Here is a 13,668-nt window from a genome sequence, read left to right as displayed (position 1 = left end):
AAAGGGACCTTGATATTTGGGAACACAAAGTAAAACAGGCTGACATGCTAGAACATGTTTACATTAAGAAAGAGGATGTGCTGGAACTTCTGAAATATATTAGAGTAGATAAATCCCTAGGGCTGAACAGGATTTAACTCAGGTTACTATAGGAAGCGAGAGAAGAGATTGCTGTCCCTTTGGCAATGATCTTGGCATCCTCACTGGCCACAGGAGTAATACCAGATGATTGGAGGATGTTAATTGTTATTCCTTTGTTCAGGAAAGGAAGTAGGAATAATCCTGGGAATTATAGACCAGAAAGCCTTACTTCAGTGGTAGGCAAAATATTGAATTCTTAGACACGGGATTTATGAATATTTGCAGAAACATTGTCCAATTAGGGATCATCAGTGTGGTGTTGTGAGGGGCAGGTCATACCTCACGAGCCTGATTAAGTTCTTTGAAGATGTGAAAAACATATTGAGGAAGGCAGGTCAGTGGATGTGGTGTATATGGATTTTAATAAGGCATTTGATATGCTTCCCCATGGTAGGCTCATTCAGAAAAAAGGCATGCGATCTAAGGAAATTAGGCTCTGTGGATACAGAATTAGTTTGCCCATAAAAGACAGAGGTGATATTAGATGGAGCATATTCTGACTGGAGGTCAGTGACCAATGGTGTTCCACAGGGATCTGTTCTGAGATGCCTACTCTTTGTGATTTTTATGATTTGGATGAGGAAGTAGAAAGGCGTGTTAGTAAGTTTGCATATGACATGAAGGTCAATGGAGTTGTAGACAGTGTGGGGTTAGGAATAGAGAGATATTGGGGTTCACATCCATAGATCCTTCAAAGTTGCAGCTCAAGTTGATAGAATTGTTAAAAGGGTGTGTGGTGTGTTGGCCTTCATTAGTTAAAGGATGCATTAAAATTAGTAGCAAATACAACTCCTAGGAGAAAATATTGTACATTTCTCTGCAACCTGGAATATGGAATTTGATGAACACATCCATGTACCAGGACACTCTGATATCCTCTGACTAGTAGAATTTGTATCCAATAAATCACCTTACATTAGTCTTGGATTTTAATTTTGCCATGTGCTTTTGGCATTTTTTTCTGTTCATTAATGCAGCCTGACTGCTGGGCATATCTCACAGCCCTGCTGTTAGCAGCACATAACACAAATAAAGAAACATAATCTGCATCAAACTGCCATAAACCCCATTTGGTCTCATCTTATTAAAGATTTTTTTTTCTCCACTAGACCCTCTATGCAAATGACCAGTTCTAACAAAGAGGTCGCAGACCTGAAATGTTAACTGTCTTCTTCCATAGATTCTGCCTGATATGTTGGATGTTCCCAATATGTTCTGTCTTTACTTCAAATTTCCAGCATCTGCAATTTTGTTTTTACTTCCATTTTTAGACATGTGGCCCAAGTGACACCTTTCTTTGCTGTATCATACAATAATCCAATGAAATTAATTAATAAACTGAACCCAGGCACCTAGTTACCATTTCCAGAAATGTAAGAACACAGAAGAAAGAGACACTATTGAACTTCCTGAATCTATATTAGTTTTCGGTAGTTCAAGATTAGGTTAAGCTAGACATCATTAATTCCATTTATCTTTGTTTAATTCATCTATTTGTTAGTAATAATACAAGGTTTACATCCAAACCTCTCATAAAGAATAACAAAATGGAAAAAAGCACAATATCTGATTATTTTTCTTATTACCGATTCCATTTGCAACTTTGGGTACAGGATTTCCTGTATACGTGAAATAGGAACTGCAAACTTAGGAAATGCTGGTGTCCAAAACAGCTTTGTGGCATCTTTGTGGATTTTCATCTATTCAAAACAAATACAAAGAGTCAAATATCTATGCAAGAAACTATTGTAAAAGCAAAGAATGGCAGTAATGTATCAAGATGTTGAAAACTCTATCTTCACTTAACAATTTACCTGTTCTCCGTGCTGACCTCCTAAATTTAACTTGTGTGGTTTGAACACTATCGATTACAATTTCCAAACTGCAAACCTAAATGTTGATGGCAAATCAGGCTTCCATCTATGAATGCCATGATGTGGAACAATGCAGGGGAGGAAGGAGATTATGGAAGAGGGAAACGGGGGCCAGATCAAGACCCACACATGAAACTTTGGAAAAACTAACACTCAGTTTTGCTCTCCACCATAGTTTGGCAAGTTGTTTAAAGCAGGGCAACATTGAATTTAATTGGTAGACAGAAGCTTTCCAAAACTATTTTGGTCCCTCTCCAGTGGGCTCTAGTCCAAAATTCTCATGGCCCTGAAGAACATGGATTAATAACAATCTTATTAATAAATACACTTCTCTTCCATAAATTTACTCCTTTTAAGATATTTTCTTGAATATTTAAGGTGTCTCCACTACCCTATCAAAGCCTAATACTTAAGTATTAATTCTTCAACTACAATCCTATATCTAATCATTTATTTCCCCCAAAGTTATTAATTGCCTGCATGAGATTTGCTTCTTCCTCAAGAAACAAAATGATAGCTTGGAGATAAAATGGTAGAAAGACTAACAGTAAATGTGAAAGAAAAAAACTTTTAAAATTGAAATTCCAGAATGTGTAAATTAGAGAAATTTTTAAAAATATATAAGCAACAGGAAAATAAAGGAAAAATGTTATTCATTAGGCAGACAGTGGCAGAATAGAAGAGTGTTTGATGGCTCTGGGCCTGTACTCAATGGAGTTCAGAAGGAATTGGAGGAGTCTCATTGAAACTTACTGAACACAGGGGCATATCTACGGAAAATAGCGCCTATGGAAAGCACTGAAATTGCGCCCGTCTAAACATCTGACACTTATCTTTTAGATAATCTTACCATAATATCAGCTCAAAAATACAAGTCAAGCTTGTTAATCTTTTAATTAACAAATTATGGCACTACATGAAAATTATAACTGCACCTTCCTTGCTTTCACTGATGCAAATTGGTCTATGATGTGATCAAAGTCAGTTTTTTCAGTTTCTTCTCTTTCTACACTCAGCAGAGCAAGATCACAGAGTCTGCCTTGACCCATGTGTGGTAAACTATGTATACCTGTCTGGACATGCCCTTCTGCTGACTGCTCCTGTGGCTCCTCCCACAGACCCCTGTATAAAGGCGATTGGGGCACTGCTCCTCCCCCAGTCTCCGAGATGTTGTGCTCCCTTTTTGCTGCTAATAAAAGCTTATCGTTCACTTCCTGTCTCCGAGAGTTATTGGTGGTGCATCACCATGGTGGCTCTCAAATACGAAAGTATTAGTTTTAACTTGCTGAATGATCTCTCACAGCTGGCGATGGAAACTGTGATGGTTAGCAGTATCTGAATAGCAATGCGAAGATTGGGGATGACACTCTCATCTCTATACTAAACAATAATTTCAAGAAGCTCTTCAGGTCTTGATATTTTCATGTTGACCTGCCTTGATAGCAACATTCTGCAATCCAAAATTTCTTCATATAGCTGCTGTCCATCAACATCAGAGCTGTACAATTCGACTAAATTTTCACACTTCTTCTTTAGGTCGTTACTGTCAGCGCCATAACACAATCCCTCGACATCCAGAAGGAACCCAAACTTGGCGTCAGTGTCGTGCAAACGAGCGAACCTTTCACCCATTTCTCTCTGAAGACGGTCAAGTGTTCCCTTCATGACTCTTTCCATTTCCTCCTTAGCTGTTAACCCAGCGTCTTTCGAGTTCTCATCAGCCATTCGTTTCTTTCGTCTCTGACGTCTTTCAACTTCAATATTCCATTCCTGACAGAGACCGACGCCTTCTTCAAGTGACTCACTGACCAACACTTCTCTTTCATCATAAAAATTATCTTGGAGGGCTTTCAAATCCAGGGCAGTATCATGGAAGTTCATGCTAGGATCCTGCAGTCTCTTATGAATACGGTCAATGCAAATGAGTACTTGGTTCCAAAATCCTAGCAAAATCAGAAAATCATAACTCAACATGCAGTTGTACAGCTGCCTTACATCACTTCTTATTTCACTGGTGTTGTTTTCATTGTCTATCATGTCCTGGAGAACTTGAAGTATCGCCTCAAGGTACTTGTTGTTGGGCTTCACTGCTTCTGCCCTTGCACTCCACCTGGTTTTGGACTCCGACTTAACAACCACAGGCAGAGCGTTTTTGAGTTTTGAACGAGAGAAAACATGTAAAGAGCTTCAATGGTTCCAAAAAAAGTGACCATCATTGTATCCAGCTTGGTTGCATGTACACCCACCAAGTTGAGTGAATGATTGTCGCAATTCACAAACCCTGCCAGGTTGTTTTTCTCAATTATTCTTTGATGAACATGAACACCACTTCTGTGTCCAGCCATCACAGCAGTGTTGTCATAACACTATGACCAACAATCTTGTAGCTCTGTTTCAAGATGTCTTCAACCAAGCTCTCAGCATCCTTCTGACTTATCTGGATAAAACCAAGGAAGGACTATCTAACATGGATTGTTTTCCTCTCAAAATCAACTTCTACATACCTCACTACTTCTGACATCTGCTCACGGTGTGCCTGATCAGGAGGCGAGTCGAACATGAGACCATAGTACTTGGCTTTATGAATGCTTCTCAGTAAACTCTGGTGAACAGTGGATGCCATCATGTGGATGAATTCATTCTGGGCACCCAGTGAAAAGTAAGACGTGGATTCAGGATGACTTTCCAAATGAGTGAGGTGTTCTTTTATGGCAGGGTCAAAAATGGCCGGTAGTTTCAGTAAACCACGGATATTTCCCACATTGGAGCCATTGTCTGCCTGAAGTGACTCCCTGTGTCCTCACAAAGCCAGGTTCTGAGTCGCAAGGAATTTTCTGCAGTGAAGGATTCTCATCAAGATATCACGCCACTTCTGCTTTTCCTTCTCAATCTGTGACTGAAATACCGCGTCAATAACTCCTCTGTTTCCAGCCAAATTTCTTTCCATTTCTTTCCACTGTGTGAAGCATTCCCAATGATTCTTGGCATTTTCATGAACACTAATCCTTTCAGGTGCTTTCCATTGGTTGAATCCACTTTCCTGCTCCAATGAGGATTGATGGTCTGACCGGGAATAGAGAAGACAACAGATACAAAATGCAGACTTTTTAGAAGGGGAATAGATCAGCCATGAGCGAGTTACCCTTAATTTTGTCATACTCAGATTTATCTGACTTGACTTCCTTCTGGGCTTATGATGCATTTGTACTTGATCCACCTTCAGATTCTAACAATCTTGTAGCAGGTGCAGGCGACTCCATGGAACGTGTCAAACAACTTGTTCCGGGCTTTTCAAAGAAGGGCATGAAGAACTTGCTTGACTTCTTGGCTTCTTTTGCCTCCAACTTTCGTCTCTTCCGTCCTTCAGCTTCACCTTCCTTCTTCTTCATAAAGAAACGTTTCATGGTCTTCTTACACAATGCTGAAATAAGGCCATCCAAGTGCTTCTCACCCATGATAATCAAAGACAGATCATACATCTGAAGAAAATTCTTTTTTCACTATCCGAGGATGGCTTGTCTGACTTTAATAGAAACTGCTCAGTGGCACCCCCCACCTTCCAGTGGTGCTCAGGGCACGTGCCATACCTTAGATACGCCACTGACTGAACACTGAAAGGATGGACAGAGTGGACATGGAAAAGATGTTTCCATTAGTAGAAAAGTATAGGATCCAAGGCACAAACTCAGAATAAAGAGGCACCCCGTTAAAACTGAGATAGGGAGGAATTTCTTCAACTGCATAGGGGTGCTGAGGCCAAGTCATTGTGCGTGCTAAAGTAGAAATTGATAGGTTCTCAAATGGTAAAGGAGTTGAGGATTACAAGGAGAACCCAGAAGAATAGAGTTGAAAAAAAACCAACCATGATTGAATGATAAACAAAACAAACTCTAGGGACCAAATATGTTAATTCAGCTCCTAAATTTTAACCTGGTCTGGGATGTGCGGTGGGTGGCCTTGCCAATATGAATTTTAACTCAGAAATTTGGAATGAGCTCATCTGCTTGTAAACCACAAAAGGAAAATTACAGAATGGAAAACTTCATGACACTGGTGTCGTTGGCAGAATCATAGCTGGCAACAAGGAGGCGTAATAGAACTGCTGATTGAGTAGTATCACAACAACAACCTCATATTCCATGCCAGCAAGCTCAAGGAGTTGATGTAGAATTCAGGAAGAACACACATCAATGATCATTGAGAGGTCAGAGTGAGAGGTTCCAATTTCCCAGGCCTAGCGCATTGATACATTCATGAAGAAGGTACAACAGTGGCTCTACCTTATTAAGAATTTGACGAGATTTTATATGTCACCAAAGACTCAAGCAGATTTGTACAGACAAGTGGAGAGCATTCTGATGGGTTGCATCACTACCTGGTATGGAGGCTCCAATGGACAAAGTTGAAGAGGATGCAAGGGGTTGTAGACTTAGTCAGCTCCATCACAAGTATGACCCTCCCTACCATTGAGGACGTCTTCAAAAGACAGTGCCTCAAAAAGGCGGTTTCCATCATTAATGACCCTCACCATCTGGAACATGCCCTCTTTCCATTAATACAATCAGGAAGGAGGTACAGGAGCCTTAGGACCCACACTCAGTGTTCTATGAACAAATTATTTCCCTCTGGCATCAGATTTCTGAGTGGTCAATGAACCCATGAACACTACCTTGCTATTCCTCTTTGGCACTGTTTATTTATTTATTAAGGTAACCTATAGTAATTTGTTTTGTCTTGTCCTGTACTACTACTATAAATATCATATTTCAAGACATATGTCAGTGATAATAAACCGGCTATGATTCTGAGAATATATTAAGGGTTTAGATTAATGAAAATAGTTAAGGCTGGAGAAATTGTTGGGAAGAGAACTGAGCCAGGCATCAGATAATTTTTTTTGTAGTGCTACACAGAAATTCAGAAAGATACTGAGCAGAAGAAATGGAACACAGTGAATACAAAACCAGATAATTTTTAGACCTAGACTAACAATCCAAAGAAGAAATTTCAATTCTCAACACAGTATATTGGAATTTATAGTTAATTATATAATCCAAATTTTTTTTTAAGACCAACTTTGGTAACATGACTACGAACTACTAGACTGTGATAAAAATTTCATCATTAACTACTCTTTCACTCCATTTGGCCTCTCTGTGTCTCCATTCACAGCACTATGATTGGCTCTTAAATGCCCTCTGAAGTAGGCTAGTAAGCTTCTAATATTATAATTATAGTGTAAAAACAAAGTTTCAAGAAGAGACTTAATACTACCATTAGGATGAGCAATAATATCAATAATGCCAATGATATCACAACTTAAAAATGAAAAATAACATTGTGTTCTGTTACTTTACTGCAGAAAGTCAGAGAGACCAACTCCTTTTCTGTGTGTTATCTTTAACTTTTGAAAAGATTTGGCAGCATAAAGATAGTTGATGAGCTGCATCAGCCTGATGCAACCAGTATGGCCAAACGGCACTGGTCTGCTTCACTTGTGACCTGCTGAACAGCCTCCAGGACCTGCTAAAGGGTCTTGGCCCAAAATCTTGACTGTGACGGAGGGCAGAGCAAAGTCACGATGATGCTAAACAGTGGCTCCTTTGCTTCCATCTTCAGAAACAGCTCTACTGTATTTCTATCTATAATATCTCTTTTTTTCCCTTTTCAAAGTTCTTTTGAAGACCCTGACCTGGAGTTACACGCTGACTTCAGTTCTTCGTGTCTTCCGAGCCCCACAACCAGCTGCTTTTTGACATGCCAAGGACGCGGTCTGGAAGACTCGTGCGCCATCAGGGAGCTGGGCTGATTCAAGGCAGTGTCCCTGACTGAGGCATCATGGGAGAACATGGGCATCGTGAGCACCAGGCTAGCCATGTATCCGGAGACCTGAGCTCTCCGGGAGCAGAGCTCAGTAAAAGTGACACAACAGACTTTTAACACCATAAATCAGTGAGTTGTTTGTTATGCCTTCCCTCTCACTGTGAAACAGGGACACCGCTTTTTCCTTTATTGAAGAGAGAGAGAGCCTGTTGTATGTCAAATTACCAGGTGAACGAGTAGTCTTTGGGGTACTGCAAGTCTGTGTCTTTATTGATGCTTTGGCTGCATGCTTGAGTGCTCGGTGGAGGGCGCTGATGCTTTTATGCAGGTGGGGGAGGGGGGTCATTGCCTTTGTGCTGCTTGTGCACGTGAGGGGGGAGCTGGGGGGGGGGGTTCCTTGGGGTTCAAATGCTTAACTGTCATTCATCCTTTGGGGCACTCCTCTGTTTTCGTAGATGCTTGTAAAGGAAAAGAATTTCAGGATGTACATTGTATACATTTCTCTGACATTAAATGTACCTTTTGAACCTATTGAACCTACTCTTTTCCATAGATGCTGCCTGGCCTGCTGAGTTCCTCCAGCATTTTGTGTGCGTTGCTTGGATTTCCAGCATCTGCAGATTTTCTCTTGTTTGTCATACATATCTGTTCTTTGACATCTGCAAATGACCCGCCCAACTGATGCATGTTTTCAACCAAAAATGTCAACTATCCCTTTGCTTCCACGGATGGTACCTGGTCTGCTGAAGTCTTTCAGCAGGATGTTTTTTTTTGTTCCAAAATCCAGAATTTTCAGTTCTTTCTGTCTTCAATCACACTAATCCTGTTCCAAAGGTTCAACATCACAAGGAGACCCATGATATGGTTATATCTGCAACTGTACTGGATATGAATAAACAACATTCCTGTCTTTTCAAAAGTAGGAGCAGTGAGGTTTTAAGTCTATAATCTTGATTAGTACAGTACTACATAAAAGTTACTCTGTGGGTTATAAGAATAGTCTGTAGAGGCTTGCTGGAACAAAAGATCCTTGGATAAGAGGCCATGCTTTGCTGTAGTTCCTGGGTCTGTAATAACTGTACAGTTCTTCATACACAAAGAACACCTCTATCTTTCAATAAATAACCTTAATCGAAAGCATTATAAAAAGGAGAGGGAATAGACTATATGTCCCCTTATGCTAAACTTCACCATTCAATGTAACCTATCTTGGAAATTCCACATACCTGTTTGTTTCCCACTAACAATGACTACAAATATAGAAGAAAATGTGTCTTAACTTCATCTTGAATACATTCAGTCATTCAGACTCCATTTTCTGGAGTAGAGAATTATAAAGATCCACAAGTGAGAGAAGAAATTAATTCTTGTCTCCATATTATTTGTTCTTTTGACAATCCTCTGTTTAAGATGATACATTACACTCAATGTTATGAGCTCTTGTGTAGTAACTTTTTAAGATGGTATTTTACTGAACAGTAATGTTAAAATAACTCTACATCACTTCTGAAAACAGTCAAAGCTTACCATTTATTACAACTTTATATTTTATGAGGTTAAAAAACAAGATTAATGCTTTAATTGCCTACCGATTTTCCCAAAAGTATCAGTCTAGGTCTCTCCACGTAATATTCTGCAATCCTTTGCCATTCATACAAATATTCTGGTGAAAGTGGTGGCAATAACTTAATACTATCCTGGAAATTTTCCTGAATCGCCTCTGATACAGGAATTCCTTCATAAACATATCTAAAATTAGGAAATAACATTTTAGTTTCAACTTAAGAAAATAGCATGAACAAGAAGACTTGCAGCAAAACACAGTAACCAAGTAACACAAAACAAAATGCTATAGAAGTAGGTATTTTCTATGTTATCAATACATATTTAGTAAGGTATTTCTGCGATGCTTATGCAATTTCACAGGTTAATGCAGACACTATTTATACTACAGTTTCTTGAATTTTAAGTTTAAATTATACTGAGCTAAACAATGAAATGTTACAGTTAAAACTCCTAAGAAATGACAGATGTTCATTCTTCTTGTTTCTTCAACAGATCACATAAAAGTTCACTCAATATTCTCTGAAGGAACTTAATACACAGTTAACATGAAAGGTATATATCAAATTTTACCATCCTGCAACAAGGCAATGCAGTAAACTTTCCAGAATATCAGCTCAGACATTTCAGTGGATTGAAAGTGACAGTACTTGCTTCTAGATTCACAAATACCCTCCCACTAAGTAGGCTCTGCAACATGCATCTCCTTTCCTGAAGCAAGTTGCTTCTGTAGGGAATTCTTAACTCCCAAAGACAATAATGTGATCAAACACGCTGAACAGTCAATCAAGTTGCAGAGTCCTGACAGACAGTTACTAATCAGGTGCAAATTGTTCTTAATTTGACCTTTTAAACAGAAAGCTTTCCTGTTTAACAGAGACCTTTTAAAAGATTGGACCATAGACATATTTTATACTGAAAATGAAATATCATAACCAATAGTTTAAAAGCAAAATAAAATATTTAAATTATTTTAAAATTCAAAGAATAATATTCAGCACATATAAAATTAGCTTTACAGGAAAGGGGCAGAAACCAAACAGAGAATTAACAACTTGTTATTGGTAAATGCTAGCCTATAGCATTGATAATGATGCCTTCAAATACATTTCATATAATTAAGGATAGAGTTATGGCAATAACTTGAGATTAGATTTATCCTGTTTGGTGTGGTTAGAATATAACTGTCAACTTTACATATTCTTAAGTATCTGCCAATGTTACAGTTATATCAGTGCAACCTTTTGAGGTTATATCTGTCCAACACCACAAGAAGTTGTTGAGGACTGTAAACACAGCAAATCCATCAAGAAAACCAGTCTCCCCTCCATTGACCATCAACATTTCCAGCTATCTCAGAAAAGAAGTCAATACAATAAAAGAACCCTCTCCCCAAGTCAACTTACTTTCTTCACCCCACCCCACCCCACCCCCAATGGGTAGAAAACACAAAACTGAAAACTCATATCACCAGGCTCAAGGACAGCTTTGATCATGCTGTTATAAGACTCTTGTACAATCAAAATAGCCTTGATCTCACAATCTACCTTGTCATGATCTTGTACTTAGCCGTCAACTGGCGCTGCATTTTTTTTAAAACTATATTCTACATTCTGTTATAGTTTTTCCTTTTGCACTATCTCAATATACTTATGTTTGGAATAACCTGCCTGGAAGGCATTCAAAACAAAGATTTTCACTGTATCTTAGAATATGGTCAGTTCTGCAGCACATCATTCTTCCAAAAATTAATTAACATAAATTGCATGAATTTAACTTCTCCTCATATGCATTATATAAACATTTTTTCACTTTCAAGCATCCATATTGAACAGTCAATAGTATTATTAGTTTACAAAGTTTAAAATTTCCAATTTTTTTTCTCACTTGCCTTTTCAGCAGCATATACACTCAATGGCCACTATAAGGCATTCTGTGCCCCTTATTGTTAATATGCAAATATCTAATCAGCCAATCACATGGCAGCAACAGAATGCATCAAAGCATGGTCAAGATGTTCAGTTGGTGTTCAGACCAAACATCAAAGTGGGAAAGAAATGTGATCTAAGTGACTTTGACCATAATTTAAGTATCTCAGAGATTGCTGATCTCCTGGGATTTATAGGAACAATGGTCTCTAGAGTTTACAGAGAATGGTGCAAAAAAAAACAAAAAAAACTCCAGTGACCAAAGGTTCTGTGGGCAGAAATGCCTTGTTAATGAGAGGGGAGAGGGGAGAAGGAAATGGCCAGACTGGTTCAAGTTGGCAAGAAGGTGACAATAATTCAAATAACCACACTTTACAACAATAATGTGCAGAGCAGCATCTCTGAATGCATAACATAACGAACCATGAAGCAGATGGGCTACAGTATCAAAACACCACAGCACGTTACATTTCTGTATCTAATAAAGTGGCCTCTGAGCTTTTTTACTGTCTTCTAATATCCAGAAACTGTACTAGCATCTCTGCAATTCTGGAAGATTACTAGAGTATCCACCATCTACAAGTCCTGATAAAAGGTCTCGGGCCAAAATGTCGACTGTTCACTCTTTTCCATTGACGCTTCCTAGCCTGCTGAGTATCTCCAGCATTTTGTGTGTATTACTTTGATTTCCAGAATCTGCAGATTTTCTCATTTTAAGAGACTAAGCTTTGCAAAATGGTGAGCATGAGACATTTGGATATGCATCAGACAATGAGGTTGTGTTAATTGACCTGCAGCAATCCAGGCACATATGGATTTAAGTAATTTGCACCATTGTAACTACAAAATACAGCCAAGTTTGAAATTAGAAAAGATATTTGAATATTCAGGGTTGTCTCCCACTGTAGATGTGCAATTCAAAGGAAGCATTGTCAATACAGAAGTAATCAATGCCATTGGAACAATTGAAAATGTATTGAATCACATACTGTTACCATTGATCTTAAAGGTATATCATGTAATAAGTTCATGAGCCTCCACTGAGTATCTCCAGAATGATGCCTGCTTGTGTGATGAATAAAGACTTCTGTATCACCAGCTTCAGTGTCCCTCTGGTGACTTCCATCACAGTCACAACATTTGGGGGCTCATTCGAGATACATTTGTGACCCACTGTGTGGCCAGCAACTTCAGCAGTCTAGGGAGGGTGAGTATTTTTTAACAGTAGCACCCCATGCTTAAATCTGTTCAGGCCTACAAAGTGTGTGTGCATGCATGTGTATTTGCATAAGTGACCAGCTTTCAGACAGTTTTTGAGTAGCTTGGTGAGATGGCCACCAGTTGTGAAAGGTGGTGACTCACTGTTCAGGATGCCAGAGAGGTGCATGTATCATATTGAAAGGAATACAACAAAGATATCATGAGTTCAATGGCACAGAGTGCATACTCTGTGGTTTCAAAAATGTACTGATTAATTTTTTATCCATCCCTTACATTTTGCTTAATATAGGAATTAGTGCGGGAATATTTAAGGGAGAGGTTATACCCAGGTATATCTGTTGGGATGATACCTACTGAGGTCAAACAACGAATCGAGAATCCTGATGACCAGACCCAACCCTTGACATTGATTAACACCATTCACAGACCCTTCACCCCAGGGAGAAGCACAGCATTTTGTCTGAGCTCCCCTCACTTAAAGTTGCTTGTGGGAATTCAGAATTTTGGTGCAAGCTTGAAGATAAATATTGAAATTCACGTGCTAATAAAAGCAAACTGCCCTAGTGAGATAATATGGCTCAGGGAGGGTGGAATGGTACATCGGCAACTAGTGGGAACAGCTGTAATAAGGAGGAAGTGACGCAGTGACTGACGATGAGAGTAACTGGGGAATGATAACATTGGTGGTTCAGAGAGCTGAAGGATTATGTAGGGGGATTATTTAGAGTGTAAATATCGAGCATATGACAAATACTCTGGGTTGGACAATGCAGGAAGGGATGATCCAGTCTTCCTGAAAATGCTGAAGTAAGGCCTCAACTCTGGCCACCAGGAAGATTTAGATTTGGGTTTAGTAGTGGGATCAACCTTGACTTGTATGTTAGCAACTGGGACACCTAGCAAGAAACTGCCAAAACAGATATAGAATGAGATGATATGTTACAGCTGTGGCCTATCAGGCCATAGTTTGAGACAGTGTTGTAAAAGGAGAGACAGGTGTGAGAGTCAGCCACCAAAACAAGCAGATATGAAAGCAGCACCCTCACTGTTCAATTTCATTGCTGACTAGATTACAAAGCTAGCATCCAAGTCAAATAGCTTGCAACAAGTACCATTGT

The 13,668-nt window shown here is 39.1% G+C and overlaps 1 protein-coding gene across 1 annotated transcript in view; it reads right to left on the bottom strand.

Annotated features, from left to right (window-relative positions):
• The window catches only part of ttc6 (tetratricopeptide repeat domain 6), a 273,996-nt gene that overhangs the window by 169,091 nt on the left and 91,237 nt on the right, over positions 1 to 13,668 (bottom strand). Inside the window, exons 7-8 of the mRNA XM_073038984.1 lie at positions 9,428 to 9,587; positions 1,728 to 1,841 (exon numbers count right to left, since the gene is read on the bottom strand). Of these exons, the coding sequence (XP_072895085.1) occupies positions 1,728 to 1,841; positions 9,428 to 9,587 (274 nt within the window). The remainder of the gene's footprint in view (positions 1 to 1,727; positions 1,842 to 9,427; positions 9,588 to 13,668) is intronic.

The sequence above is a fragment of the Hemitrygon akajei genome, chromosome 3 (genome assembly GCF_048418815.1).
Source record: "Hemitrygon akajei chromosome 3, sHemAka1.3, whole genome shotgun sequence".
In the NCBI taxonomy this organism is placed as follows: domain Eukaryota; kingdom Metazoa; phylum Chordata; class Chondrichthyes; order Myliobatiformes; family Dasyatidae; genus Hemitrygon; species Hemitrygon akajei.
The sequence above is the reverse complement of the archived record's forward strand: the minus strand, read 5'-3'. Positions and strand labels throughout refer to the sequence as shown.